Here is a 25771-nt window from a genome sequence, read left to right as displayed (position 1 = left end):
GGTTCCTATATCCCATGGCAGTAGGCGGTTTCATTTTCCATCCTAATCCTGAAACCCGGGCTTAGTCTCCTCCCCGAGTGCCAGTGCCCCCACCCGGATCCTCCCGCCCCACCGCCGTCTGCGGCACACGCACCTCTGCCGAGCCTCAGCCTGCGTGCGCCTCACCTTCCAGATCTTTGCTGTCTCTTCTGGCCAATTAAAAATCCCTGCTGCTATCATTACCTATTTTCAGCTCCCAGTCAGTTCCTTTGTCTGCCAGACGCTGTCTTGCTATCGTTTAAAAAAATTGAGATGACGAAATTCATTTTGATCACAGTCGTGTATGACGCTTCATTTCCCTGCAACACACTGACTCCACGCATTGATCAGTATTAACAAACAGTTTTATGCAAGATTGTACCTGTGTATGCAGACACAAGGAACATCTGTGCTTCTGCTTGCCCAGCCCCTGTGAGGTACTTGCCACAGGACAGAGAGAGGGAGGGAGGCCTGGACAGAAGCTTCGCTCCCCTGATTCACTCATTCGCGGATCCGCAGCGGCACCTCCCTGGGCAGGTGCAGCCGTGCTCGGTTGGAAGCGGTTTAATGGGCACCAGTTAGCCCCGGCTCTCATCACTCACTCACTTGCACATGAGGCTGAAGGAAGTGGGAAGCACATGTACTCCACCCTGCTTCACCGCCCACGGTCTGGAATCTGCAGGGCCATTTCCTGGGCAGCTCCGTCCAGTCTCGGGGTGAGCTCCAGATGACCTTGGCAAAGCAGGCCTGGCAATCCTGGACCGCCGGGCAGAGCTCCCAGAAGCTCAGGCCCCTGGGCTCCCTCCCCAGCCGAGCACATGCTCAAGGTCCCATTCATTCACCCAGCTGGTCTCTCACTCACGCATTCATTCATCCCGGGAACAGTTACTGAATTCGTATGTGCGCCAGACATGCAGAGGGGAAAAGAACTGCCTGTGCCGGAAAGAGCACAGAGCCGAGTGGGAAGACAGGCAGGTAAATGTTATGACACAGGAGACACCTGCACTGGTGGACAGACGCCTGTCTGGGATAGCATGGAGGTCGAGGGGGACTCCTAGAGAGACGGATCGCTCAACAGGGACCTCCAGGTAGGGGTTGGGCGGCAAGAAGAAAGAACACTGTGTGCAAAAGCATGCAGGCTTGAGAGCCAGACTGCAGGAGGGGAGGCACGTGAAAGGGGCAGAAGCTGAGTGGCTAACAGGGCCTTGCTTGCTCGGCTGAGAAACTTGGGCTTCATGCTAGGGATGTGGAAAGCCCTTGAAAAATATAAACAAAGGAGTGAGTGGCAGGACCAAATGGGTGTCCTGGAAGGATTGTTCTGGAACATGACTTGGAGGCAGGGAGGCCAGTTAGGGAGGCTACTGCAGTCACAGTCGTGGGGAGAAATTCGAGGAAGGAGGAGACCCTTAGCCTGGGCAGTGGCCACAGAAGGGAGGAGTCCTCGAAGCCTGGAGACATGGTGAGGCAGGTGTTGAGCTGGAGGAGAGCAGAGGCAGCCAGATCGCAGGAAACAGCCTCCTGAGCTGCTAAGGATTTGGAACAGTCTTTGCATGTGAATATATTTGTGCTCTCAGGCTCTCTAGGGTAATTTGTGAGATTATACCAAATAAACATGCATGTATTATTCAGTTTGGGAGGGGAGATGCTGGGTTTGGGGACATTTCATCTGAAGAATTCCTCAAATCAGACAGTGTCAAGTATTTACTGAGAACATGTTAAAATATTAAATAGCAGCTGAAAGGTGAAATGCAGGCTGCCTGACTTCCCTGCAAGAGATGCCAGCACAACCTGTGGTCTTGTGAGTGTTGCCCCCGTGACTGCCATTCAGACCAGAGCGCCCAGGGGAATTCAGCAACCAAGGCACTCAGAAGTGTGTTGGTCAACTTCCAACCAAATGCAGTCTAAGGTTTACGTGTGCCCTCTGGACTCAGCAACGTTGTCTTTTATAAACAATACAGATCAACCAAAAAGAATTAACTGGTTGGTGACTAATAATAAAATTAAAAGGGTGAATGCATCACAAGAGAGAAACACTTAAGAGCTGTTGAAGGGGACATTCAGAGCCAGCAAATTGGGTAAGGCCACCTAGAGAGAGGTTGTTAAGAGCAGGAAGGGAGGAGTGCCTGGGTGGCTCAGATGGTTACCGGTTTGGCTCAGGTCATGATGTCACAGTTCGTGAGTTCGAGCCCTGCATCATGCTCTCTGCTGTGTGGAGTCTGCTTGGGATTCTAACCTCTCTCCCTCTCCTTCTCTCTCTCTCCCTCTCTGCCCCTCCCGTGTGTCTCTCCCTCTCAGAATAAATAAATAAACTTTTAAAAAGTCATTTAAGAAAAAGAGGGGAAAAGGAGCCTGGTGTCTAGTCCTAAGGTAGAGGTGCAGCAGAAGGAGGCCCTTCGTGAAAGAGGTGCACCTTCAGGGAGGAAAGAGTCAACCTAGGGGAGGGTGGTGTGAGGGAAGCAAGAGAGAGGAGTGTTTCAAGAAGGGAATGATTAGCCATGTCGGTGCTGCCCAGAGGCTGCTGGGATGAAAAGTTGGTGCCATTGGACTTGCAACATGTCGGCCGGCGTGGCCTTGACAAGCAAAGTTTCCGTGGAATGCTGGAGGTAGATGCTTGGCTGGAGCGGATTGAAAGGTGAGTGGGATTGAGGACATGGAGACAGCAGGCATAGGGACCACCTAGCAGTTTGGCTCCAAAGAAGAGTAGAGGCAAGGGGTAGTGACTCGAGGCAAAGAAGGGTCCAGGCAGGGTTATAATTTGTAAAATAGGAAAGACAAGACTTTGGGTGCTAAGGACGATGGTTTAGTAGATACTAAATTGGTACTACAGGAAAGAGCATCTCAAACATAACGTGTCCAAATCTGCAGTCTCAGTCTCTCCTTCAGCATAGGTATCCATCCCATCATGGACTCAGCATAAAAAATAGTACCACCAGGCCCTCAGGTGCTCAAGCCAGGGCTTGGAGACTCACCATTGACTCCTCTTTTCCCCACCTCCCACCTTCCCTCCATTGCCCGCTCCCATCAGTTCTTCCTCTAGGATGTATCTCAGATCGCCCATCCACTTGGTCTCCACCTTAGCCTAGGCTCCATCAGCCCTAACTTGGGCCTTGGCAGTAGCATCCTAACAGGGCCCCTGCTTCATTCTTGTTCCCTGCCGTCCCTTTTCCACTCATTCTCCCCCAATAGCCAGAGAAATCTTCATAAAACAAACTGGCTCGTATCACTCCTCTGATCATATCCTATTGTCTCCCGTTGTATTCAGGCTAAACTCCGAAATCCTCTTGTGACTCACATAGCTCTGTCTGGTCAAACCCCTGCCTGCCTCTCTAGCCCCACAGCCTGCCACTCTCCATTGTCCCCTTTACTCTGCATTGCAGACTCATTGACCTTTCTAGGTCCTTGGAAGTTCTTTCCTACCACAGGGCCTTGGCATATGCTTTCCCCCCTCTGCCTGAAAGCTCCCCCACCCCTCCCTTTCTCTTGGTCAGCTCCTCATCATTCAGGTCTCAGCTCAATGTCATGTCCGTAAAGGGGCCTTTCCAAAATATGAAATACATCTTTTGTCCTCTCACGGAAGCCTGTCCTTTGCCTACATAGGATTCACCACAATTACAATGAAATGATTATTTTTGACTCTGTGTATAATGTTTCTCTCTCACCAGGATAGGGTCTGTGTTTGTGTTGTTTGCCACTTATACCAGGTCCCAAGCACAGCGTCTTGCATACAGGAGGAAATGCATGTTTGTTGGAAAGAAGGAAGGAAGGAAGGAAGGAAGGAAGGAAGGAAGGAAGGAAGGAAAGAAGGGAGGGAGGGAGGGGAGAAAGAAAAAAGTCACCACCAGGGGCCAGAGAAAGCACCAGAGAGGGGAAGGGGGAAGAAAGGGGGTTGGGGATTGCTTCCTGCTGTGGCTTCTGCGTGCCCAGGCCAGCTCTGAAACTGAGGGATGGCCCCACAGCTTCTGTGCTGACTGTCGATAGTGAAGTGACTCCCAGCACGTGACTGTGACCATGATGGTGCCCAGTTGTCCCTCCCCTTGGCCCCCCACTGGCTCCAGCCAGGCATCAGGGTAAGACAGCTGCTCCCAGGGCATTAACACTAGATGGGGAAGGAGGCAGTCTTGCCTGGCCCAGGAGATGCCAGCAAGGCATGTGATGTGTGCAGCTCCCCCTGCAGGGGCAGCTCTTTTGTGAGCTGGTTTCTTCACATGGAATACAAAATAACAGGATAATGGTTAATATCGCACAGGATGGAGAGAGAAGATGAAGTCAGGGTGCACTTAGTGACAATCCTCAGTAACATGAGCACAGAGGGCGCTTCCCCCGCTAGTGTTGGACCCCCGTTGAAGTGGAGACGGCCCCCTGGGGGAAGAGGCCTCACAAGAGCAGGAAGCCTGGTGCAAGCCCCTTTGTGGTCTCAGTTTCGCCTTCTGCAAAATGGGGAGATTATACACCAGAAAAGACGACCCAGAAACATGTGATGTTTTTCACCTTAAAGATGATCAAAGAGGGACTGATGTCCTTGGCTGTCCTGGGTGGAGGCCACAGGGTGGATTTGGAAAACTGTCAAACAATCTGCTCCCCACCACAATTCCAGGGTGGCAAAGAAGGATGGGGAAGAGGAGATTTTACGTACTGGTAGACACAACAAAATAAGAGAAGCCGTGGGCGGGGGGGTGGGGGGGGGTGGTGGAGCCTGGATGGCTCAGTCGATTGAGCGCCTGACTTAGGCTCAGGTCATGATCTCACGGTCTGTGGGTTGGAGCCCCGCGTCAGGCTCTGTGCTGGCAGCTCAGAGCCTGGAGCCTGCTTCCGATTCTGTGTCTCCCTCTCTCTCTGCCCCTCCCCCACTCGCACTCTGTCTCTCTCTGTCTCAAAAATAAAATAAACATTAAAAAAATAATAATAAGAGAAGCCGTGGGAAAGAGTGAGAGAAGAGGAGCGGGGAGTGGGTCACGGTGCAGCCTGGGCTTGTACCTCGGGAGAGAAAAGAGAATCAGGCTGAGTGGAGGAGCAAAAGAGTTGTGGATGATTGCAGGATGGCAGAGGCCCCTGAGGTGAGGGACTGCCGGGACAGGCCTGTCAGGAGAGAGCACAGCCTCAGCCCAGACCACAGGCCCCACCAGGAAGGTATACAGTGGTTCGCTGGGAGGAGGGAGAGAAGCAGTCGGTCATGGGTCATTGCCAGCTCTATTCCAAAGCCAGCCAGAAATGGCGCTGTGGCCACCTGCTGTCCGGGAGCCCTCTGTCTGCTCTGCTTCTGGGCCCTTCTCAGAAAGCCGGAGCAGTCCTGAGAGGTCACCTGGCCCAAAGCCCAACTCTACAGAGAGGAAGGCATTTGTTTCCTTGGAGACAGTAGTGCCCTGCCGTCACTCAACACAGCTCCTTCCCCCCTGTCTGCGGGTTTTGCAGAACACATTCAGATTTGTTCCCCAGGATCTGAGAGCCCCAGGACACTGCCCGCATTGAACACTGATGCCCCAAGCTGGCAACTGCAGGGAGTAAGGCAGGAATACATGTGTGTGTCCACGTGTGTGTGGAGGGGGCGCGGCATCCGTCTCCACCTTTCTCCTCCCTCACCGCTCTGCAGAAGCAGCCTCTGAGAGCCTGCCAGGGACGCACGAGTGCCCCTGAGCTGCTGCCCTGGTGGCCTGTGAGTTGCTGGACTCACTTTGCAAAGGCTCCACCTGGGCTGGACCCGCCTCCTTCCCTTGCACTCAGCTCAGCTACTGGCTTTCAGTTCTTAAGAATCGCCTGGAGAGCTTGTGAAGAATGCGGATTCCCAGGCTCCGCCTCTACATATTCGAGTGGGTAGATCTGGGGTGGGGCTCAGGGAGCTGCATTTTAACAAGCCACTTCGCAACTCTCACATGGGGTCTTTGAGGATGTGGGGTGTAGACTCTCAGCCCCACGGCCCAGGCATCCTCGCATGAAGTCCTTCCCGCCCCCGTGGCCGGTGACTGATTCACTCAGCACTCCCCAGTCTGCACTGACGTTTCCACCTGGCTGAGTCTCAGGCTCTGGGCTCATTACTGGAGCTTTTAGCTGCAGCCCTGAGCGAGCCAGCGAGCGAACGCGCGTGCGGGCTGCGTGTCACCTGAGCGAAGGCCTGGAAACTAGGCCATCGTGCTTGGCCGAGCAGATCCTACTTTCTCCCAGCTGCCCCTCTGCCTCCTTTGGCGGCCCCCACCGCGGTGCCTGGGCTTCAGGCGGTCACGCCCTTGGAGCACTGGGGCAGGGGGCACAGGACAGAGACTCTGAGGGATATGGAGGCCAGGTAGGGGTGCGGTGGACAGGCTGATGGGGCGAGTCCTGGGCAGCAGCTGGATGCCAGGCAGGGAGGCCGGGGGCCATCCTGGGGTCCTCTGGGCTTGGCCAGCCTGGGGCCCACTGCCCTCCCCCTGGGCCTTGACGAGTTAGGCGGGGGCCAGGATGAGCCGGTGGGGCCCCTCTGCTCCATGCCCAGCAACACCCACCCCTGTCCAGTCTGTGGTACTGTCCTCCACACCCATCTCCTGTCCTTTTCCACCTCTCTCTCCTCTCTCTGTCTCTGTCTCTCCCCTCATCTCTGTTTGTCTCTTGTTCTCTGTCTCCGTCTCCCCCATTTTGTGGGTCTTTCTCTCTCCTCTTTGCCTCCTTGCCTCTCCTTTTCTGTCTCTCTTGCCTTCTCTCTCTGTCCCTGTTCTCTTGGTCTTTCTGACCTGACTCTGTATCCTCTGTGTCTCTCACTGCCTCTATGTCTGTCTCCTCCCTCCCTATCCTTGCTTCCCCGGCTCTAGCTCCGGTCCCCTTGCTGCAGGACCACACTGGTTCACCTCCTCTGACGGCCTCGCTGTCTGGGTCGGTCATGCACGATTCATAACTCCTGGCTGTGCTGGGCTAGGGGATACATGGGTGTGGGCCCCATGATGCTGCTCCTGAGGTTCACTTGCCAGCCTGGGAATGCTCAGGGAGGACGACAAGAACTGCTGAGAAATCAGAGTGGCCTCTCCCCAGGCTGGACCCGGGGGCTGCTACCACCAGTTTCCGTCTCAAACACCCAGACACTGACATTGCCACTTGTCATACTTGGGCCACATTCTTGCCTTGGCCTCCCCAGTGCCACCCTCTCTCTCACTATCCAGGCAGATAAGTCTGAGAGGAGGCTGGGCTTGACTATGAGGAGGATGGGCTCCCAGCCTGAAGATGGCCATCTCCCCTGTGGGAGCCAAGAGGGGGCTCCTAGCCTCCCCTTTCTAGAAGTCTCAGTGATGCTCTCTCCTCTCTGTTCTCCCCTGAAAGGGGCCACCAGGCCCCTGACCACTGTTGTGTGGCTGTCTCCCATTGCTTCCTTCTAAAAACTGACACCAGAGCCAGGGTTGAGTCAGGATCTCTGAGTCTCCTAGGTGGTGGGCCTTGCACAGGCGCTGGCATCACGGAGGAAGTGGGTCCTGCTTAGGGCTCGTCCCTCTGCTCACACGGTCACTGGGCAAATGTTCCCTGAGTCCCCCGGTATGCTGGGCACCAAGCCACACACTGGGCTCGAGCCCAGAGCTTGCCTCGCCTTTTTGGGCAGGAAGGCAGGCAGCGACCAGGCCGTGACCCTGTGGCAGTGGCGGCCGGGGCTGTGGAAGCAGAGGGGCTGCTGACCCCAGCAGGCATTGTGGGGCTGGGTATGAAACGACCAGGAGAGAGGAGGCTGGACCACAGCACGGGTGCAGAAAGGGGGGAAGTAGGCTCTGGGAGCCTGGTGGCACGTGGGAGCGTCTGCAGTTCTCAGGCACATCAGGGCTGCTGCTTGGCCAGACCTGGATCCCTGCCCGCTGCTCATGGCCCTGGGGACAGGCCACCCCAAAGGAGGGCAAGGCAGCAGGAGGACAGGAGGGGCCCTGGGAGGAATGACACTGCCTCATAGGGGTGACTGGAACCACGTCCCCACCTCCATTTCCCCAGGCACTGCAGAGAGACATTCAGATGCAAACTCTCCAGGGCTAGATAGAGGTGGCATTTCAGAGGTAGAAGAGCCCTTGGGGAGCAGGACTCTGACCTCTTTCCTCCTCAGAAAAAGAAACCAAGGCTCTAAAAGATGAGTCTTCACCAAAAGACACAAAAAATTCAGTGGTAGGCCCAGGCTCAGAACCCGGTCGTGTTTGTCACACTGTTCCCCTCCCACGTTAGGCTGATTTGTCATTTACTCTTCAGAGGCCACAGCTTCCCTGAGAGCTCAGGGCTCCTTGGCTGCAAGGGAGCTTAGGATGAGCTCACTCCTTTCCCATCTGGCCTGAGGCAGACCCCGAGGGATGGTATGGGAGGAGGGGTCCGTCACCTGGAAGCCCAAATGGGCACGGGAAACTAGGCTCCTAACAGGACAGGAGCAGATAAGTAAATTGCACTTACTCCTGTTTCAAACCTTTGCCTGACTCTGAGACCCTCTGAGGCTGAGAGGAGACGAGCTGGGAGCTAGAGGTGGAAGGTCAGCCTCCTTCTGGCTGTGTGGCTCTGGATAGCCCCCCTGGCCTCTCTGGGTCTCAGGCTCTTAGCTATGGAGACAGCAGTCAGCCATCTGCCTCCCAGGGCTCTTGTGCTGGAGGAAAGATGGTGTAAGGGAGGGTCCTCTTAGGTTACCAGAGGGAGAATCCTGGCCACCAGGGTGGGCGGTCCAGTGGGAGAGGGGGCTACACCTTGCACCCTACTCCTCAGCTGCCTCCAGCTGAGAGAGGATTAGGGGCTGACCTCTCCTCAAGAACCCCCCTTCCCGACCTGCCCTCAGCTGTGTGGTGGACGAGATGGACTTCTCCAGCATGGAGCTGGACGAGGCCCTGCGGAAGTTCCAGGCCCACATCCGCGTGCAGGGGGAAGCCCAGAAGGTAGAGCGACTCATAGAGGCCTTCAGGTAGGACCCCCATCCTCGCTTCCCTCACACAGCCCTCAAAACACACGCCTGGGATGTGGGGCACCAGAGATGCTGGGGGGTCCATCTGGGGCTGGGAGAAGCCCTCCTGGTGGGGCAGGAAGGGTGGGGGGCTGGCTGCAGAGGAGGGAAGGAAAGAAAAGGGACAGGAGCCCTTGAGCTCTCTAGGCTTAGAACAGCACCGGGCCCACCAGGTAGACAGGGTGCATCCCACCCATCCCCATGGACCAGCAAGTCTTTGGTGAGCATCTAGGTGTGGTGACGGGCTCCATGGCTGTGTGACACTGGCCCTGTCCCCTCAGTGGGGAAGAAGGCCAGGCTACAGGGACCCGATGCCCTCAAAGAAGTGACATCTGTCCCCCCCCCACAACCCCCCACTTCTGGAGCCCAGGGAAGGGGGAGAAGGGCCTCAGCACCCTGCTTGTGTCCCCACTGCAGCCAGCGCTACTGCATGTGCAACCCCGAGGTGGTGCAGCAGTTCCACAACCCCGACACCATCTTCATCCTCGCCTTTGCCATCATCCTCCTCAACACCGACATGTACAGCCCCAACATCAAGCCCGACCGGAAGATGATGCTAGAGGACTTTATCCGAAACCTGAGAGGTAAGGAGGATGGGGAGGAGGGCCGAGACCGCTGCTCAGGCTCCGTTCTGTTCAGCGTGAATTCTGTGTCTGAGCTGACTGTAGATTGTCACCCTAGCAGCCAGGGGCACTGGACACTGCTCTGTGGTCCCAGTCACACACAGCCATCTGGAAAAGTTGCTTGCATGCCAGGCATTGGGGGAGTTTCCAGGAGTCATGGCCACTGCCCTACATCAACCGGCAAGGGCCCCTGGGCAATGCCCCTTGCGCTCCGTGGAACGTTCTCCATTGGTTGACTTCTAGGCCCCGGCCACACAGCTGGCACCTATGTGTGCCAGCCCTTCCCACCGCACAACAGACGGAGGCTTTTAGGTCTTGGGTCCATGGACATCAGCCTTGCATATAATTTCATGGCACCCAGCAGCCAAGTCCTTCTCTAAATGACATAGTGTACCACCTAGCAGGGATCAGAGCTAAACTGGCAGGATGTGATGTGTGCTCAACTCACTGGCTTTTTTTCTTCTTTAGGCCTTAAGGAATCGAAGCTATACATGCACATCATTTAATAAAGTCAAATCATTCTACACGGCTTGCTACAAAAAAAATTAGTCCCTGCCCCTGTCGCCACTCTTCTGCCACTCTCAACGTTCTTTTTGCCATTTATCGTGTTTCTTCTATATCGCGAAACCACGTGCTTCTTCTTCCTTTTTTTTTTTTTTGTTCTTATTCTTTTTTTTAAATTGCTATGAAAGCAAACTGTAAGGTGTACAAATCTGAAAGTATGATGAAGTTTATGTTCATATGCATGTGTGATCACAGCCAGCTCTCGTTCCAGATCATTCCCCTGACCCCAGAACATCCTCTCATGTCCCGGCCCAGTCAGTGCCCCTGTCAGAATGCCAAGGCTCCTGACCTTCCGTCCCCATTGACTAGCTGTGTAGCTCTTGAATTTCATATAGATGGGATGAAATAGTATCTATACTTTGCTTTCTTTTATACCCTGCTACTTGTTCATTTTTTAAAATGTTAAGCATTATCTATTAATTTATATCTCAATCCGTTCAGGTTGCTATAACAAAATACTACTGGCTGGGTAGCTTATAAACAGACATGTGTTTCTCACAGTTCTGGAGGCCAGGAAGCCTGAGATGAAGGTTCTGGCAGATTTGGTGTCTGGTGAGAGCCCTCTTCCTGGTTCCGGCTGGGGCTTTCTCACAGTGCACTCGCCTGGTGGAAGGGGTGGGCTCTGTGAGGTCCTTTTTACATGGCACTGACCCCATTCACGGGGACTCCACCTTTATAACTTGGTTTCTAAAGGCCCCACCTCCTAATACTATCAGTTTTGGGAGCTAGGATTTCAGCATATGAAAGGGGGAAGGGAAACACAGACATTCAGACCATAGCAATTTCATAGAACATCAGCATTAGCCCTCTTTGATCCACCTTCCCCCACCCACCCCCACTAAAACTACCCTGAATCCCCATGATCTTCTTACAGCTGTAGCATTCTTTTTGTGATGTCAGTGTTTATGGTGTTAAGACTAGGTAAACACAGTTCAAAGCTGAGTCTTGAAGTATAGCATGATTACAAACCCTTTCTGTTTCTCCTTTCCATGGAGTGAATACTTGTGTTCTTTTCCCATTTGCTCAACTCTCTACATACCTGCCACTGATTTATCTCCAAACTCCCCAACCTAAGTGTCAAGTTCTTCTCTGCACTTGGAACACGGAGAGGTATTCTTCTTGGGGTCTCTCTCCCAAGAGCCTCTAGTCTCTGCTCCTATCTGGACAGGTGGCTGGGCCAGCTGCATGCAGTCACTTGGGATTCCCTCCACCATCATCCGGGCACCTCCTTTGTCTTGTTCCTGTGTTCGGTTCCTGTATCCTAGATTTCATAGCTGGCTCATTTTTAGTTTTCTTCCATACGAAAGGTACATTGGCCGCAAATTTTTGAGAATTTGTGTGTCTGGATATTTGTTTTCTACCTTCACTCTTGATTGGGAGTTTGGCTGGGCATAGAATTCCAGATTGGAAACACGGAACTCAAAATTTTGAGGGCATTGCTCCATTGTCTTTTAATGGACACTGCTACTCTGCCATTCCAATTCCTCACCTTTTGCATATTATTTCTCTCTCTCTCTCTCTCTCTCTCTCTCTCTCTCTGAAGACGTACAGGCTCTTCTCTTTCTCCTTTGTCTTCTAAATTTTCCTGATATTTCACCTCATTATGGTTCTTTTTTAAATTGAAGTATAATTGATGTCCTATTAGTTTCAGGTGTACGTCATAGTGATTTGATATTTTTATACATTGGGAAATGGTCCCCATGATAAGTCTGGTTACCATCTGTCACCATACAAAGTTATTACGGTATTATTGACTGTATTTCCTGTGCTGTACATTATATCCCCATGACTCAATTTATTTTATAATTGGAAGCTTGTACCTCTTAATCCCCTTCATTTATTTTGCCCACCCCCAACCTGCCTCCCCTCTGGCAACCAACAGTTTGTTCTCTGTATTTATGAGTCTGTTTCTATTTTGTTTTGTCCATTTGTTTTGCATTTAGATTCCACATATAAGTGAAGTCATACTGTGTTTTTCTTTCTGAGTTGTTTCACTTAGCATAGTACCCTCTAGCTCCATCCATGTTGTTGTAAATGGCAAGATTTCATTCTCTTTTATGACTAAGATTCCATTATACACACACACACACACACACACACACACACACACACACACACACCTTCTTTATCCATCATCTCTCAATACACACATAGGTTTCTTCCATCTCTTGGCTGTTGTAAGTAATGCTACAGTGAACATGAGGGTGCAGATATCATCTTCTCTGTACTGTCTTTCTGGAACTCGTGTTATTCAGATGTTAGATCTCCTGGTTTGATGTTCTAACTTTTACAGTTTTCTATTTTCCATATACGTCTTCTGGTTGGACTTTCTTGAAGATGTCCCTTGGCTTTATCTTGCAAGTTTCCTACAAATTTTTTCATTTCTGCTGTCATATTTTTCATTTTTAATAACTTTTTTCTTCTGTAAATATTCCCCTTTTATAGCATTTTAGTCTTGTTTTGTAGATGCAACTATCTTCTCATATATCTCTGATGCTATCTGTTTGTTTTGGTTACTCCCTACTTGCCTCTATTTCTTCTGGCTTCCTTTTTCTGTTTTTCCCATACTTCTTTCTCTCTTGTGTTATAGACTTTCCATATATACTTGATGAAACGTGGTTGTTCTCAAATATTTAAGAGTGAGCTAAAAGGCTGATTAAAAACTCTGTGAATATGGGTGGGGGGTTCTGAGTGGTGAGCTTTTTCATAGGGTGATTAAATTGAGCTGTTTCATTGGGACACCCTTACTGCAGTATCTTCAGATTTTTCTCTTCTGCTGGTTGATTCCCCAGAAGAGAAATGTCCGATCTGTTGACCAGAGGGTATGAGTCTGGCTGCCAATATTCTAAGATCTTTCGGGTAAGAAGGATTGAGAGGGTCTCTTAATACATAGACATCAACTCCATGTTCCAGTTTTCAGCACAGACTCCCACCTTGGACTGGGCTTGGGTGCCCCCACCCCAGAGTTCCTGGTTCACCTCTTCCAGAGGACTGACCTTCAGTCTGCTGCTGAAGCAGAGGAAGGGACAGGGAGATCTAAATCCTTTTTAGACTGATTATCAACCTATTTTCCTGTTTCCAGCCTGACCTCACCTCCACTAAAAGTGGGATTCCTGTTGCCACCCATTCCAGAGCCCTTTGGTGGTTCTGTGGTGTGCTGAATAGCTTGTAACTTCTCGGCCGGCTTCAATTTCCACTTTCTCAGGATTGCTCATGCATCCACTTTCCAGGTCATATGGTGCCCTTGTTTCTTCCCCCGTTCTCTTTCTCTTTGTGTGTATATGCCTCTTTAAAAAATTCCCTTTGACCAGAATATTCAGAAGGAGCACAGGTGTGCAACCTGCCATTTCGGCTGGGAGCCTCTGTGTGTTCAGTCCTGGTCCCTGCTCTTTCTTGCCCCCAGTCTGATGTCTTTTAGGCCCCCAGGGGTGCTGCATGGGCTAATTTGCCTGACTTGAAGAACCAAAATCAGATGTGGAAGAAACGGGGTTGATACAAAGAGTTGCTCATAGAAGGTATAATGTCCTCTCACTGGGTAGGAAATCTCCTTTGAGGACATTTGCCAAAGTTGCTTTATTTTGAATGTTTCTGTCTTATAAGAGAAGCATCTAGTCATTAAAAAAAGATTTAGGAAAGGTAGAATGAAGAAATTTTTTATGGCTTCTCTTTCTACCTCCCAAAGAATTTGTTTCCAAGTCAGTATTTTTTGTTCCTGGAGTTTTATTACTATGAAGTAGGAGATGGGAGTAGAGCGTCCTTACCTGCATCGTTACAGGGGGCTGTCCGGCTCCTCTTCATCTAACATGTAACCACCACCACCTCCCCACGCTCCCAGTGAGGGAAGAATCTTGTCACACATTCTTAGTTAACAACTTATCAGGGGTGGGGATTAGGTGTGAGAGGGAGGAGATCCAAGAGAGAATAAGACAGAACATCAGCTGGGCACCTGAGTGATTCAGTCAGTTAAGCATGCGACTTTTGGTTTTGGCTCAGGTCATGGTCTCACCGTTCATGAGTTCAAGCCCCATGTTGGGGTCTGCGCTGTCAGTGTAGAGCCTGCTTGAGATTCTCTCTTTCTCAAAATAGATTAAAAAAAAAAAAAGACTATATCAGCCTTCAAGTTGTTCTCATGGGGGACAGGGAGTGGGGTGGGTGTAGACAAATACACAGAGCACAAGAAGAACTACAGAAGTGAGGCCCTGAGTGGGAACATGGAGGCTGTATTTGAGGATGAGGAAAGAGACCAGGGAGGTGAGAGTGGATGTTCTGGTTATGGAACAGCAGGAGATGAGACTGCAAATGTGTGTTGGGACCATATTGTAGTAGTTCTGGTGCCTGGCTAAGGAGTCTGTCCTTAATTCAGTGGGGCTGGGAAGCCAGTCACTGAAGGTTTTGCAACAGGGACAGGGCAAAATCAAGGCCACCCCTGCGGAACATCAGCCTGGTGGGGGCTTCCCCTCTCTGGCTGCAGGCCTTTGACACATCCGTCCTCCGCCTCCATCGCCTCCCCTTCCCTTGCCATGTTGGTAGGTGTGGATGACGGTGCCGACATCCCCAGGGAGCTGGTGGTGGGCATCTATGAAAGGATACAGCAGAAGGAGCTCAAGTCCAATGAGGACCACGTCACGTATGTCACCAAGGTGGAGAAGTCCATTGTGGGCATGAAGACGGTAAGTGCCCACCACAGAACAGCACTCACCCCATGGGAGCCACTTCCTCTCCCATGGCTGCCAGGCGCCCCCCATCTCGCACCTGCCTTTGTCTCAAGACCAGCTGACATCTCCTCCCAATCTCCTCCTTCCCTTTCAGGAACACTTTTCCATTATTTGCTCACTTCGTAGTAATTGAGTCCTTACTCTGTGCCATACACTGCACCCTCCGTTTTCCCTTACCTCACTTCCTCAGTGCTACCAGCTATGGCAGCAGAGAGGCTGAGGTGAGATGTTGGGAAAGGCTGCCCAGTGGTCTTGGGTTGAAGCATCTGGATGGCCAGATGGGGAGACTTAGGATGGGATGGATACTGGGCTTTCCTGGATGGTCCTACTGAATAGAAGACAGGAAGGAGGCTGAAGTAGGCTCTAGACTGTGGTAAGCCACTGGTGTGCCCCTTAGTTGTGACCTGTGTCGCAGGCAATATGGTCCATGTTGGCAATGATTCTCTGTAGTTTACTACTCATATGTCAGCAGAGACTCTTCATGCCATAAACTGAAAGCATGTAAAGTGGGTTCTGGTATTTGTCTCCAGTTTCTCCTCCCTAAATTGCTGACCTAAGAAGCAGTCTGAGGATGTCGTCTGAGCTCTACACTGAGCTCCTCTCTGCAGGGATGGCCCTTTTCTGCCCAGAGCCTTTCTTGCTGAGGCCTGCAGTAGATTGTTTTACACGTGGCAGATTTGAGGTATCCCTGCAGTCCCCTCCCTCTTGCACACTTGCATTTGGGTGTGCAGTAGAGAAAGGGACAAAGGGGCCACCTTGCAGGCTGCAGCCTGGGTCATGGGGGTTGACAGCAACCAGATTTGACCAATCTGGAAGCTCTTTTCAATTTCCATTCCCTGTGCCTTCATCTCACTTACTCCAGCGTGATGAACGCTTCTCCCCAAGCCTTGCTCCCCAAGAAGCATGACAAGGGAAGAGCCCCGGTGAGGAGAGAGGACGTTTAGGGTCAAGTTCAGGCCTTGCAGTAGAAACCTTGGCCTCCATCTGCTTTCCTGGAAAGTGGGTGCTATGGGGTGGGGAGGACTGTGAGCTCCAGGGCTCCTCCCCTAAGTTCCTGCCTCCACCAAAGGTGCTGTCGGTGCCCCACCGCCGCCTGGTGTGCTGCAGCCGGCTCTTTGAAGTGACAGATGTCAACAAGCTGCAGAAGCAGGCCGCGCATCAGAGGGAGGTGTTCCTCTTCAACGACCTGCTGGTGGTGAGTACACGGGCCAGGCCGGGGCCACCTGCTGCCCAGCTCAGCCTTAGCCCTGACCCCAGAGAGGGGCGGGGAGGGCCTCAGAGACTTCACTCAGAATGCCACAGTTAAGGGCTGATTCCTCTTGCACGACACTGTCCCATCATGGGGGGTGAGGTTGCTTAGCCACATAGGGCTACTTTGTAAGTTATGAAGCTGAGGCTCAGAGAGGTCAAGTGATTTGTTTATGGTTCCACAGTCATGGTGGGAATGAACCAGATCACAGATCACGAGCCTCTCCCACAGTACAGGAAACCTGGGGCGGGACAGGACAGGGATGTGCTTCTCGTCCCACAGCCAGTGGGGGATGGTGGGCCTGAGCGGGGCCTGCGCTGCCTGGGGCCCAGGGGATGCGTGCATGTGTGTGTATGTGCACATGTGTGCCTGCATGTCTGTGGCATACTCATTCTTTGTTCTTTGGAATAGGTATCCATTCCACAATATTTAATGAGGGTCAACTATGTACCGGGCATTTTTGTAAGTGCTGGGAAACAGCGGTGAACACAATCGGGTCTCTGTCTTTCCCTCGTCTCCCACATCCTCTCTATCCATGAGTCATGGTGGCACTATCTCTAAAATTATCCCACATCTAACCATCCACCCCTGAGCTCCACCTTGCACAGAGCAGCAGAGTGATCCTTCCAGAGTACAAATCGGGCCTCATATCTGCCATGTTTCCCATGCCAGGCAAAGGAAGCCCTCACCCCCCACTTGAAGGCCTCCTGGATCTCTGACCTCCCCTCCCCACCCTCCACTCCACCCCTTGCCTGCGCTGGCACCTTGGTCTCCAGAGCTGAGTCCCAAGGGCCAGCCTCCTTCCATCTCAGACCTTTGTTCCTGCCACCACCCTGCCAGACTTTGCCCAGCCACCTCCCTGTCTTCATTCAGGTCTCAATTCAAACATCACCTCCTCCCAGAGGCCCTCCCTGTGCACCTCGAAAGGTAGCCTGCCCAGTCACCTTCTATTCCTTCCCTATTTCATTCTCTTCAAAACACTTGTCAGTTTCTGGAATTACCTTATTTATTCCTTCACTTTGGTTTTCTTCTGCTTATTATGCTTTATGGATCAATCCATTGGTTTACACCCTGACCGGTCTTGCTCCGCAGCTCTGTTAGGCACTCTGGGGGCACAGCTCTCTCTGGCTTCTGCGCTCCTGTGCCTCCAGGGCCCAGCTGGGAGAAGGTGCTGAAGAAGTGTTTAAGTACTGAGCAACTGGCTAAGTTTCCATTTTAGTTGGGGAGGGAGATAGGAAATAATGAAGGAAACAAATAAACCAGATAGTATCAAATTGGGGAAAAGGTGGTGTGAAGACGATGAAACCCAATGACGGGATAGGGAGGAAGGAGGGGCTGGGGTTAGGGCCAATGTGGTTTGGTTTGTTTTTGTTTGTTCCATGGGCTGCTGAAGGAGATCTCTAAGCAGGCGGCATCTGAGTTCAGATCTAAGTAATGAGAGCAATCCAGCCATGCAGAGAGCCGCAGGGAGAGGTGCGGAATGGGGATAGCATGTGCAAAGGGCCTGCAGCAGGACCAAGCTGGCCCTATTCAGGCCACGGAAAGGATGACAGCAGGGCTTGAGCATGAAGCCAGAGTGAGGCAGGGACCAGATGGGGAGAGGCGGGCAATGTGCACTTCTAAGTGCAGTGGGAACAGCCACTGAGGGGTTTTATGCAATACAAGAAACCCCATATTGTGATACGGTATGTGTATTTATATACCTGTTATATATGTGTGTGTGTGTGTGTGTGTGTACGTATGCGTGGATGTCAACGTGTGAATGTACCCTAAGTATATAAGCGTGCACGTGTGTTCATGTTTCTCCCTGCACAGTGTGCTCCCCTGTGTCCCTGTGTGCTCGTGGGCCTGCGTGTGCACACATGTGTGTACGCGCTCAGTGCACGTCTCTCTCCCTCTCTTGAACAGATTCTCAAACTTTGCCCGAAGAAGAAGAGCTCCTCCACATACACGTTCTGCAAGTCAGTGGGCCTGCTGGGCATGGGGTTCCACCTCTTTGAGAATGAATGTGAGTCTCCCTCGGCCCTGGAGATGTGGCTAAGGGTACTGGGGAGAAGTTGGAGGCTGCAGGGAGGGGGAAGGGGGCAAGCACCCCAAAAGCCCCACCCAACTCTCCACACTGGGCCGGATCCCGCCTCGCTCACTACTGCTCATGGCCGTGGGGGCCTGGGGTCTGCTTTCCAGATTACTCTCATGGCATCACCCTGGTGACCCCGCTTTCGGGCTCTGAGAAGAAGCAGGTGCTGCATTTCTGTGCCCTGGGCTCGGACGAGATGCAGAAGTTTGTGGAGGACCTGAAGGAATCCATCGCTGAGGTGACAGAGCTGGAGCAGATCCGGATAGAGTGTAAGGATGCGGTGGCCGGGTGGGCGGGCAGGCGGGCTCAGGGTCAGCGGGGAACACAGGCTGCTTGCGGCACAAGTCTGACTCCTCGCCTCACTGTGGAGCGAGTGTGGGTGAGCCAAGGATGCTCCTGCCATCCCGAGGCCACCCTGGCCCCACTGCACCATCACAGTTAAAGCGAGGTGCACATGCTCCGGTGGGGCTGTGGGGGTGCCCCTTGGAACAGAGGACTCTGGAACAGGGGACTCTGTGGTGTTTGAGCAACACATCCAAGCCAGCTGACCAAGGCAAGGAGGCAAACCCAAAAGGCCTGGGGACCCAGGCGCTTCTCTTCCCACAGAACTGCCTTGTACAGCCCCTCCCCCTGGATCCAGTCACATTCACGCATTACATCTGGTTGTGTCATTTTCCTTAATCTCTTTTAATCTAGAATCATAGTCCCGCTGACTTTGTTTTTTCATGAGATGGTCTTTTTGAAGAGTCCAGCCTGGTTTTCTGACTATCCCTCACCTAGGAGTTGTCTTTTTTTTCCCCTAAGGAATGCCTTGATTCTTGATTGTTCCAATTCAGGCATTGTAGAAACTATGTGGGGTCTTTGTAGGTCCGGGTGGTTTGCCAGTTACTTTGTGGTTTAGGAAAAGAGTGGCAGTGGCCTGCATTGCAAGCTTTTGCTGCTTAAGCATACATCGCCTTTATCGGGAAGTTTAGTAAGAATGGATTCAGAAACTAAACCGGAAAGTACAGACAGACTTCAGGTCTGCCTTATACAGTCACTCTGTTGGGAAGTGTTTCTAAATTAATATAAACCCATTAAGCAATAGGAAAGGCAGTGGGAGTTTTGGGAGCAAGGGACCAACATGACAGGGCAGTGCTTTTTAATCAGCGTTTTTGGAACACCTACTACGTGCCAGGCAGTTTGCCTACAGCATTCACAGTGAGGTTGCAAGGTAGGTGCTTGTCCGCAGTTCACAGACGAGACCCAGGGCCACCGAGGGATGTGTTTAAGGGCGTGCGTATTACAAGTGGAGAAGGTGGCACTTGCGTTTGAGTCTGATTCTGAGGCTCATGTACTTTCTCCTCTGAGAACGACAGAAGACGTTCCGTGTATAATATCGTCAGGAAACCGTTAAATCCGGTTGAAACAAAAACCCACCAGACCAGACCGTACAACTCGGTAACTGCTTGGGTGGTAGGGGTGTACATTCCCTTGTCTGCACGCTGGGGGCAACCTCGAGCTCAGCAGGATAACAGACAGACTCTTCAACCGCTGGACTGGATGCTCAGAGATGCCACCTTGGCTGTTGATCTTGAATATGCTCAAGGACACACCCTCAAATGTCACTTCTGTCACTGTCAAAATGTTACAGATGGCTCTGCACAGCCCTGGGGAGGCACAGCACACCAATGGGCCCCATGCTTGCTGGAAGAGATCCCTTTTCCCCCATCAGCCCGGGAGCGGCATCCCTGTCCCTTCCAAAGTACAAAGGAGTAGACATTGCCAGAAGCAGTATATCAAGAGTGAATATCATCTTCTGCTGTCTAGAGGGCAGGGGAGCAGAGAGAGAGCCTCACGTCTGGCTGGAAGTAACAGCTGAGAAAAGATGAAGTACTGGTGAGGGAGGCAGGGAGGGAAGGAAGTAGAAAAGAAAGTGAAAACAGTAACAGCTACCATGCGTTACATGCCAGGGACAGGGCTGAATGCCAGACCTATCATATTGTTTAATCCCTGCCACAATTTTCCGTGAGGCAGGTAGGATTGTCCTCCTTTTACGAATAAGGAGAGTCTAACAGAGCTTAAGGAAGCTGTCCAAGTTCACACAGTCGGTGACAAAGCAAGATTCGCACCAAGGTCCTCAGACTCTGTGCTTATAATTACGATGCTAATTTCTCCAAAGCCAAGACAGCCCTTTTCCAGGGAGGGACGACCCCCCATTCAGGAGAAGTATCAAGTATTGACTGGTGGTGTACTTCAAGCAGTCAGGACAAACTGTTCTGGTTTGGAGTGTGCAGTCCAGTGTCCCTGGCTTCTAAACAACTAGAGAGACAGAAAATGGGACCCAGGAGAGTGGTCTTAATCAAAGGAACTTGAGTTATGTCTCCTGGAAAAGAGACACTGAAGGAGTGATTTAATAATCGTCAAACCTCTGAGGATGGTAACTGGCGCTTCTCTAACACCGCCGAGAGAACGAGAAGGAACAAGTTGACAGTCTAGGGAGAGGAGTCAAGGTTGTAGACAAGACAGATGCCCTGGCCACACGGACTGCGCCGCACCGACACCCTCGGTGGGGAATCTCCTCCCTGGGAGAGCTCTGGAAACCCTGAGGAAGGTCTGTCCCGCTGGGCACAAGGTGGGCAGGCTGGCTGTCACCAGCCATCACCGAGGTCCGCTGGTCCAAGTAATTTGTTTCTGCTATAATAAAAGCTAATATTTATTGAGCACCTGCCTCCAGCCAGGCCTCGTTCTCAAGGGCTTTGATGTATTTCCTCATGTAATCCTCTTAACAGCACTTTGAAGTGGGCACCGCTGTCCCCTCCGGTAAGGCATGGAGAGGTTAAGTAAATTGTCCAAAGCCACACAGCTAGGAAGACCCAGAACCAGGATTCAGACCCAAGCAGCCCACCGCCCTCTCTTTTGCCTCTGACATTCAAGCAGCTAATAGCTTACCCCCACACAGAGATGGAGAAACCGAGGCTCTAGCTGTGAAGTGAGGTGCCAGACTCAGGCCACACTTTGTAGCGTGTCAGGGAGCCCCCCTCTTCTTGTTCTCTCTTCATTCCTCTTCCACCTCACTGTGCTTGAGGCTGGGTTCCTCTCTGTTCATGGGCCTCTCTGTCCTGCAGGGGAGCTGGAGAAGCAGCAGGGAGCAAAGACGCTGTCCTTCAAGTCCAGCGGGGCACAGGTGGACCCACAGTCCAAGCACGGATCGCCTACAGGTGAGCCCTAGTTCTGCTCCGTTGTCCCAGGCCCCAGGCCTACCATGGCCCTGGGCCTGCACGGGGGCCACCCTCTGCCCCCGGCCTGGGGTTCCTGGGGAATTGGGGTGAGGAAAGTACTCATTCCCATGGCCATTTCTTTCTGCTAGGAGCTCCAGGCTTGATCTCATGGGCCTTAGTGGTGCGAGTGAGAAGGAAGGCGTGAGAGGAATGTGTCGATTTACATGCTGTCCTGAGGCCCTGGGTCCCTGTGAAAAACAACCATTCTCCCTGGAGGAGTCAGGCCAAGACAGCCCTAACCCCAGTCGGGGAGCCTCCTACCCACCCCCTCCCACCCCACACCCAGGCTGTCTGGGGACTCCGGTTCACTGGAGGGGGTGACAGGTGTAGTAAAGAGAAGCAGCATGAGCCTGGTAAGGAGGGTGGCCAGGAGGGTCTGGAAATCTTGATCTGCCCGTCCAGTCCTTTCCCTAAGGAGCCACGAGTGCTTTCCTATCCCAGGCCAGAGTCAGCCCGCCCCCAAACCCAGATAAACCTCCAAACCTAACTTCCCAAATGGTTTCTTCAAATTGACTTATGCACTCCAGACGCATCAAGCCAGCCTCAGATTTTTTTTTTTTTTTTTTTGACCACTTTTGGCCACGTTTTCTAGACCTGCTTTATTTCTTCCATGGACATCTTCCTACTTTCTACCTCTTGCCCCTCACCTTTACCCCCACCCACAGGGGGCATGGGAAGAGTTACCTCCACCCCCACTCTGCAGTCCCAAATAAAAATTAGAGGGAGAGATGGCGTGAGAATTAACTCCCATCCCAACAAACCCCCAGCAAACCATCAGAACTGTTCACTAATTAATTAATTCAGCCATTTATTCTTTCATTTAACCAACATTTATTGGGTGCCTGCTGTGTGTCCCCTGCTAAGCACTAGAAGACCAGGGTTCCAGCAAGACATTAGCTTGAGCTGAGACACTCCAGTGGGTTTCAGGCTGGTCCCCAACCCTCAGTTACAGCCATGACACCGTGATGCCAGGACAGACAGCATCACAGCACCGGTCACTCAGCTAGGAGATGAGATTCATTTTCCAGACAAGACCTGGGGCTGTTTTAGCTGCATGGAGATTCTCACTCTGATATCATCTTCTGTGTATGGGTTTGACCTGCCATCATGCAGTCATAATTCTCCACCCTGCCTGATTTTTCAGCCGGCCCCTTCATGTCTGTAAGGTCACAGTATACGAGTCGCTGCTTGTTTGCACAGCTGTTGAAACTTCAGAGCCAAACCTCAGTTGTGATTAAGCACTTGACACCCCGCCCCACTCTGCATCCCAGCATGCCTCTTCTGGAAGCTGCACCCCCCAATCAGACCAGGATGCATGTCTCCATGGCCTGGTCCATCAGTCACCTCCCCAGTGGGGTTCTCCTAGGTTCCAAATAACGGCAGAGCTCCCTCTGTGCTACAGAAAGCAGGGCGATGAGCACAGCAAGGGAACTTGCTCATGCGTGAGCACACACACACACACACACACACACATGCACACTGTGTTGAGAAGTCACAGGGGCTCCAGCAGAGGGGCTCTGGGTGGCCTGCTGGGGGCAGGGGTGGGAGCCAGGAGCGACTGAGCCAAAAAAAGCTACCATGATGTCCCTAGAGATCTGCAGGGTCCCCGGTGCTGTGCCGGCCCAGTCAGAATGCCCCAGCAGCAGTTACACAGCCGTCATCAGCTAAGCTTAAGCTAAGCATGCCAGGCCCTGTGGTGAGTGCTCTACAGGTCCCCGCTCATTGAATCCCCACCACTCAGCCAAGTAGCAGGGGTAGAAACACAAAAGGAACACAGCCCTTCCCTCAAGGTGCCTGTGGCTGAAAGAGGCAGGTTAGTGCAGTGCCCACAAACACACAGCAGAGCCTCCTGATGTCTCTGAGAGCCAAGAACCAATGCCACCGCAAAACCAACTTCCACAGTCCATACCAGGGAACCTTTGACGGTGGCTCAGGCTGTCAACACTGAGCAATGCTTGCTGAGACTCAGTAATGCTCCCTTAAAAAACCTCAGAGATCTTCTAGGCTGGACTCCCAAGGTTGCACAGCTACTAAGTGGCAGAACTGGGCTCCGACTTCTAGCCCCCGCCCTGGGGCTGCACCTCCGTCAGGAGTGGCATGGTACCCAGAGTCTTCTGGCCACAACGTGTAACTGCAAGGATGCTTGGTATTGGGGGTGGAGGGGTGGGGTGGGGGCTGGGAGGGAGAGGCAGGGATTTGTGTCGGGCTGGTTGGAGAGTGAGCCCTGTGCTCTTTGCATTCAAAGCCAAAAGGGAAGCTGCCCTGGGGGAGAAGCCGGTGGAGAGCACGGTGGAGGTAAGTGGAGGCCTGGTTGCCCAGGTGAGTGGTTCCGTGCACCCCTGCTTGTCCTTCTTCTCACTGTCTCTGTTGTTTCTCTTCTCAGGTATTAATCAATGCCTCCCCAGCCCGACTCACCATTTTACCAATTTCAAGAGATACAATTAAAAGTTACTGCTAGCATGGGTAATGCCACTGTTCCAGCACCTAATAATGCCACAGCACTTTCTGCCCATTCCCCAGCTGAGTGCCCTCCGAGGCCAAGCTCCCAGACCAACACCTGCAGAGATGCCCATGCCGCCTCCGTAGCGACCCCACCCATCCCCCAACCCACTCCCCCAGCAGATTGCTCACTGATCCCCCTAGTACCCGCTCTATCAGGGAAGCCACTGTTCCCTTTTCCTCAGTTCCCCTATCCTCCATAGGAGGGGGCCTGGGCCCCTCCAGAGACTCACCCCTCAAGTCCAGCCCCAGTGACCACTTCCACCCCGGATCCTGCCCTCAGCCGCCTCTTGGGGCAGGTGGAGAACTGGAGGGGGCAGCTGAGAGGGTGGAGCTCCTCCCTGGACCAGCTGGTCCATTCGGAAAGCTGGCCATGGCGTAGGGGTGTGTGCAGGAGCTGATGAGGCAGAACAGGGTTGAGTCATCCTAGGGATTTCACTGGGGGTGGGGAGCACGTAAATTTGAAGACTGTCCGTGTGGGAGGGGGGTTGCCCATCCCCAAGCCACGTAACCACAGAAGCTGGTCCTTGCCAGGCCCCCAAGTGTCACCTGGGGGGCATTCAGTGGCCCCTACAAGCTTTGCTGGGGCCCAGTCCTCCCCCATTGCTCCCCAGTGAGCCTTCCCCTCCCACTCCTCTGCCAGGCTTCCAGGGACTACTAGCTTCTCACACAGACACCTCCTTTCCCAGCCCCACCCCAAGCTGGAGGAGCCCCCACTTAGAGGTCTGAAGGAGGAGCCTGCCCACCAGGATACCCCAGGGGAGCCCCGTGTCTTCCCTCTTTCCCCATGGCCCCCACTCCCCACACACCTGTGTCTGGAGGAGGCACCTTTACACGGAGGAGCTTCCTGCCCCGGCAGCTGACAAGCCCCCAGGGTGGGTATTCCATCCCCTGCCCCCTCTTCTCCCCATCTTCCTGCAGCTGCCCATTCTCTAGCCTTGCAGATAAACACACAAAGTTACCAGCCTTCCGGTTTGTTCTACCAGCTCTGCCCGTGCCTTAGCCTGACCTGCCCAGGGAGGACAAGCGACCTGATGGCCCGTTCTCCCCTCCCACCCTGCCAGAGGGCCATGTGGCTATCTGCAAGGCTGCCACCCCCAGCCAGCCCCAGGGCCCTGCCAGCCTCTGCTCCCCTGCACGGAGGGCAGCCTCGCTGCTCCCGGCCTCTCAGCTGGACCCCAAGCTCTCTTGTCCTCTGCCCTCTCTCGTCATTGCCTGGCCGAGCCCCTCTGGCAGGCGCTTCTCCATCTTCTCTGAGCTGTTCTGACCTGCTACTCATGTTCCATCTCCTCTCTTTCTTTCTCTCTCTTTCTCTCTCTTTTCTCTCCCCTTCATCAGCAGGAAGGTGAGAAGGGGGTCAAAATGAATGTTTTGCTGTCACTTCCTGCTGCTCACTTACCATTAGAGATACGGGATCCAGGCTGGGGTGGAGATGAGGGAGGTGCAGACAGTGGAGGGGATCAGGAAGCGAGAAGTGAAGAAGAGGCGAGGAGGAGCCAAAAGCTGCGGGGCTGTGTGGGTGGGAGGGTCACGGCCCCTGGGAAGAGAAGGCAGGCTCAGGGGGTCTGGATTAGGGCGGTCAGACTTCTGCTGTACAGTCTGGGGGAGCAGGAGGGCAGAAAGCCTGCACCCACCGTTCAGGCCACTTTTCTCGTGGGGAATAACTCACAATCCATGCAGGCGGGGCAAGGAGCCAGTGCCCTCCGGCAGCGGGGGGCAGAGGCCTTCTGCCAGAATGAGGTCCACAGAGGGCTCCCCAGGAGGAAGGTGGGCCCCAGCAATGCCCTGTGCCTGCCCTGTGTCCTGGCAGGGCACTGAGGGACTCAGGGGCTCCTTCACTTCATTGGGGGGAATCTCA

General features: G+C 52.9%; 1 protein-coding gene and 1 long non-coding RNA gene across 13 annotated transcripts in view; one reads left to right on the top strand and one right to left on the bottom strand.

Moving 5' to 3' along the window:
• Positions 1 to 25771, top strand: part of IQSEC3 (IQ motif and Sec7 domain ArfGEF 3) — a 106220-nt gene that overhangs the window by 75685 nt on the left and 4764 nt on the right. For 3 of the 12 annotated variants that reach the window (XM_045463282.1, XM_045463281.1, XM_045463284.1), the window contains 8 exons: positions 8765 to 8887; positions 9344 to 9510; positions 14644 to 14783; positions 15898 to 16023; positions 17986 to 18085; positions 18262 to 18423; positions 21262 to 21354; positions 23660 to 23709. In XM_045463282.1, coding sequence (XP_045319238.1) covers positions 8765 to 8887; positions 9344 to 9510; positions 14644 to 14783; positions 15898 to 16023; positions 17986 to 18085; positions 18262 to 18423; positions 21262 to 21354; positions 23660 to 23709 — 961 coding nt within the window. Of the gene's footprint in view, positions 1 to 8764; positions 8888 to 9343; positions 9511 to 14643; positions 14784 to 15897; positions 16024 to 17985; positions 18086 to 18261; positions 18424 to 21261; positions 21355 to 23659; positions 23710 to 23797; positions 24789 to 25771 lie in introns of all 12 variants that reach the window. The other 9 variants (XR_006708707.1, XR_006708706.1, XM_045463285.1 and 6 more) reach the window with 5 other exon arrangements.
• On the bottom strand, positions 22470 to 25388 carry LOC123590298. The gene is made up of 3 exons (XR_006708709.1): positions 25313 to 25388; positions 24147 to 24351; positions 22470 to 22573 (listed from the first exon to the last, which is right to left on the bottom strand). It is a non-coding gene; the product is annotated as an uncharacterized LOC123590298 (long non-coding RNA).

Source organism: Leopardus geoffroyi, chromosome B4, assembly GCF_018350155.1.
Source record: "Leopardus geoffroyi isolate Oge1 chromosome B4, O.geoffroyi_Oge1_pat1.0, whole genome shotgun sequence".
NCBI lineage: Eukaryota > Metazoa > Chordata > Mammalia > Carnivora > Felidae > Leopardus > Leopardus geoffroyi.
The sequence above is the reverse complement of the archived record's forward strand: the minus strand, read 5'-3'. Positions and strand labels throughout refer to the sequence as shown.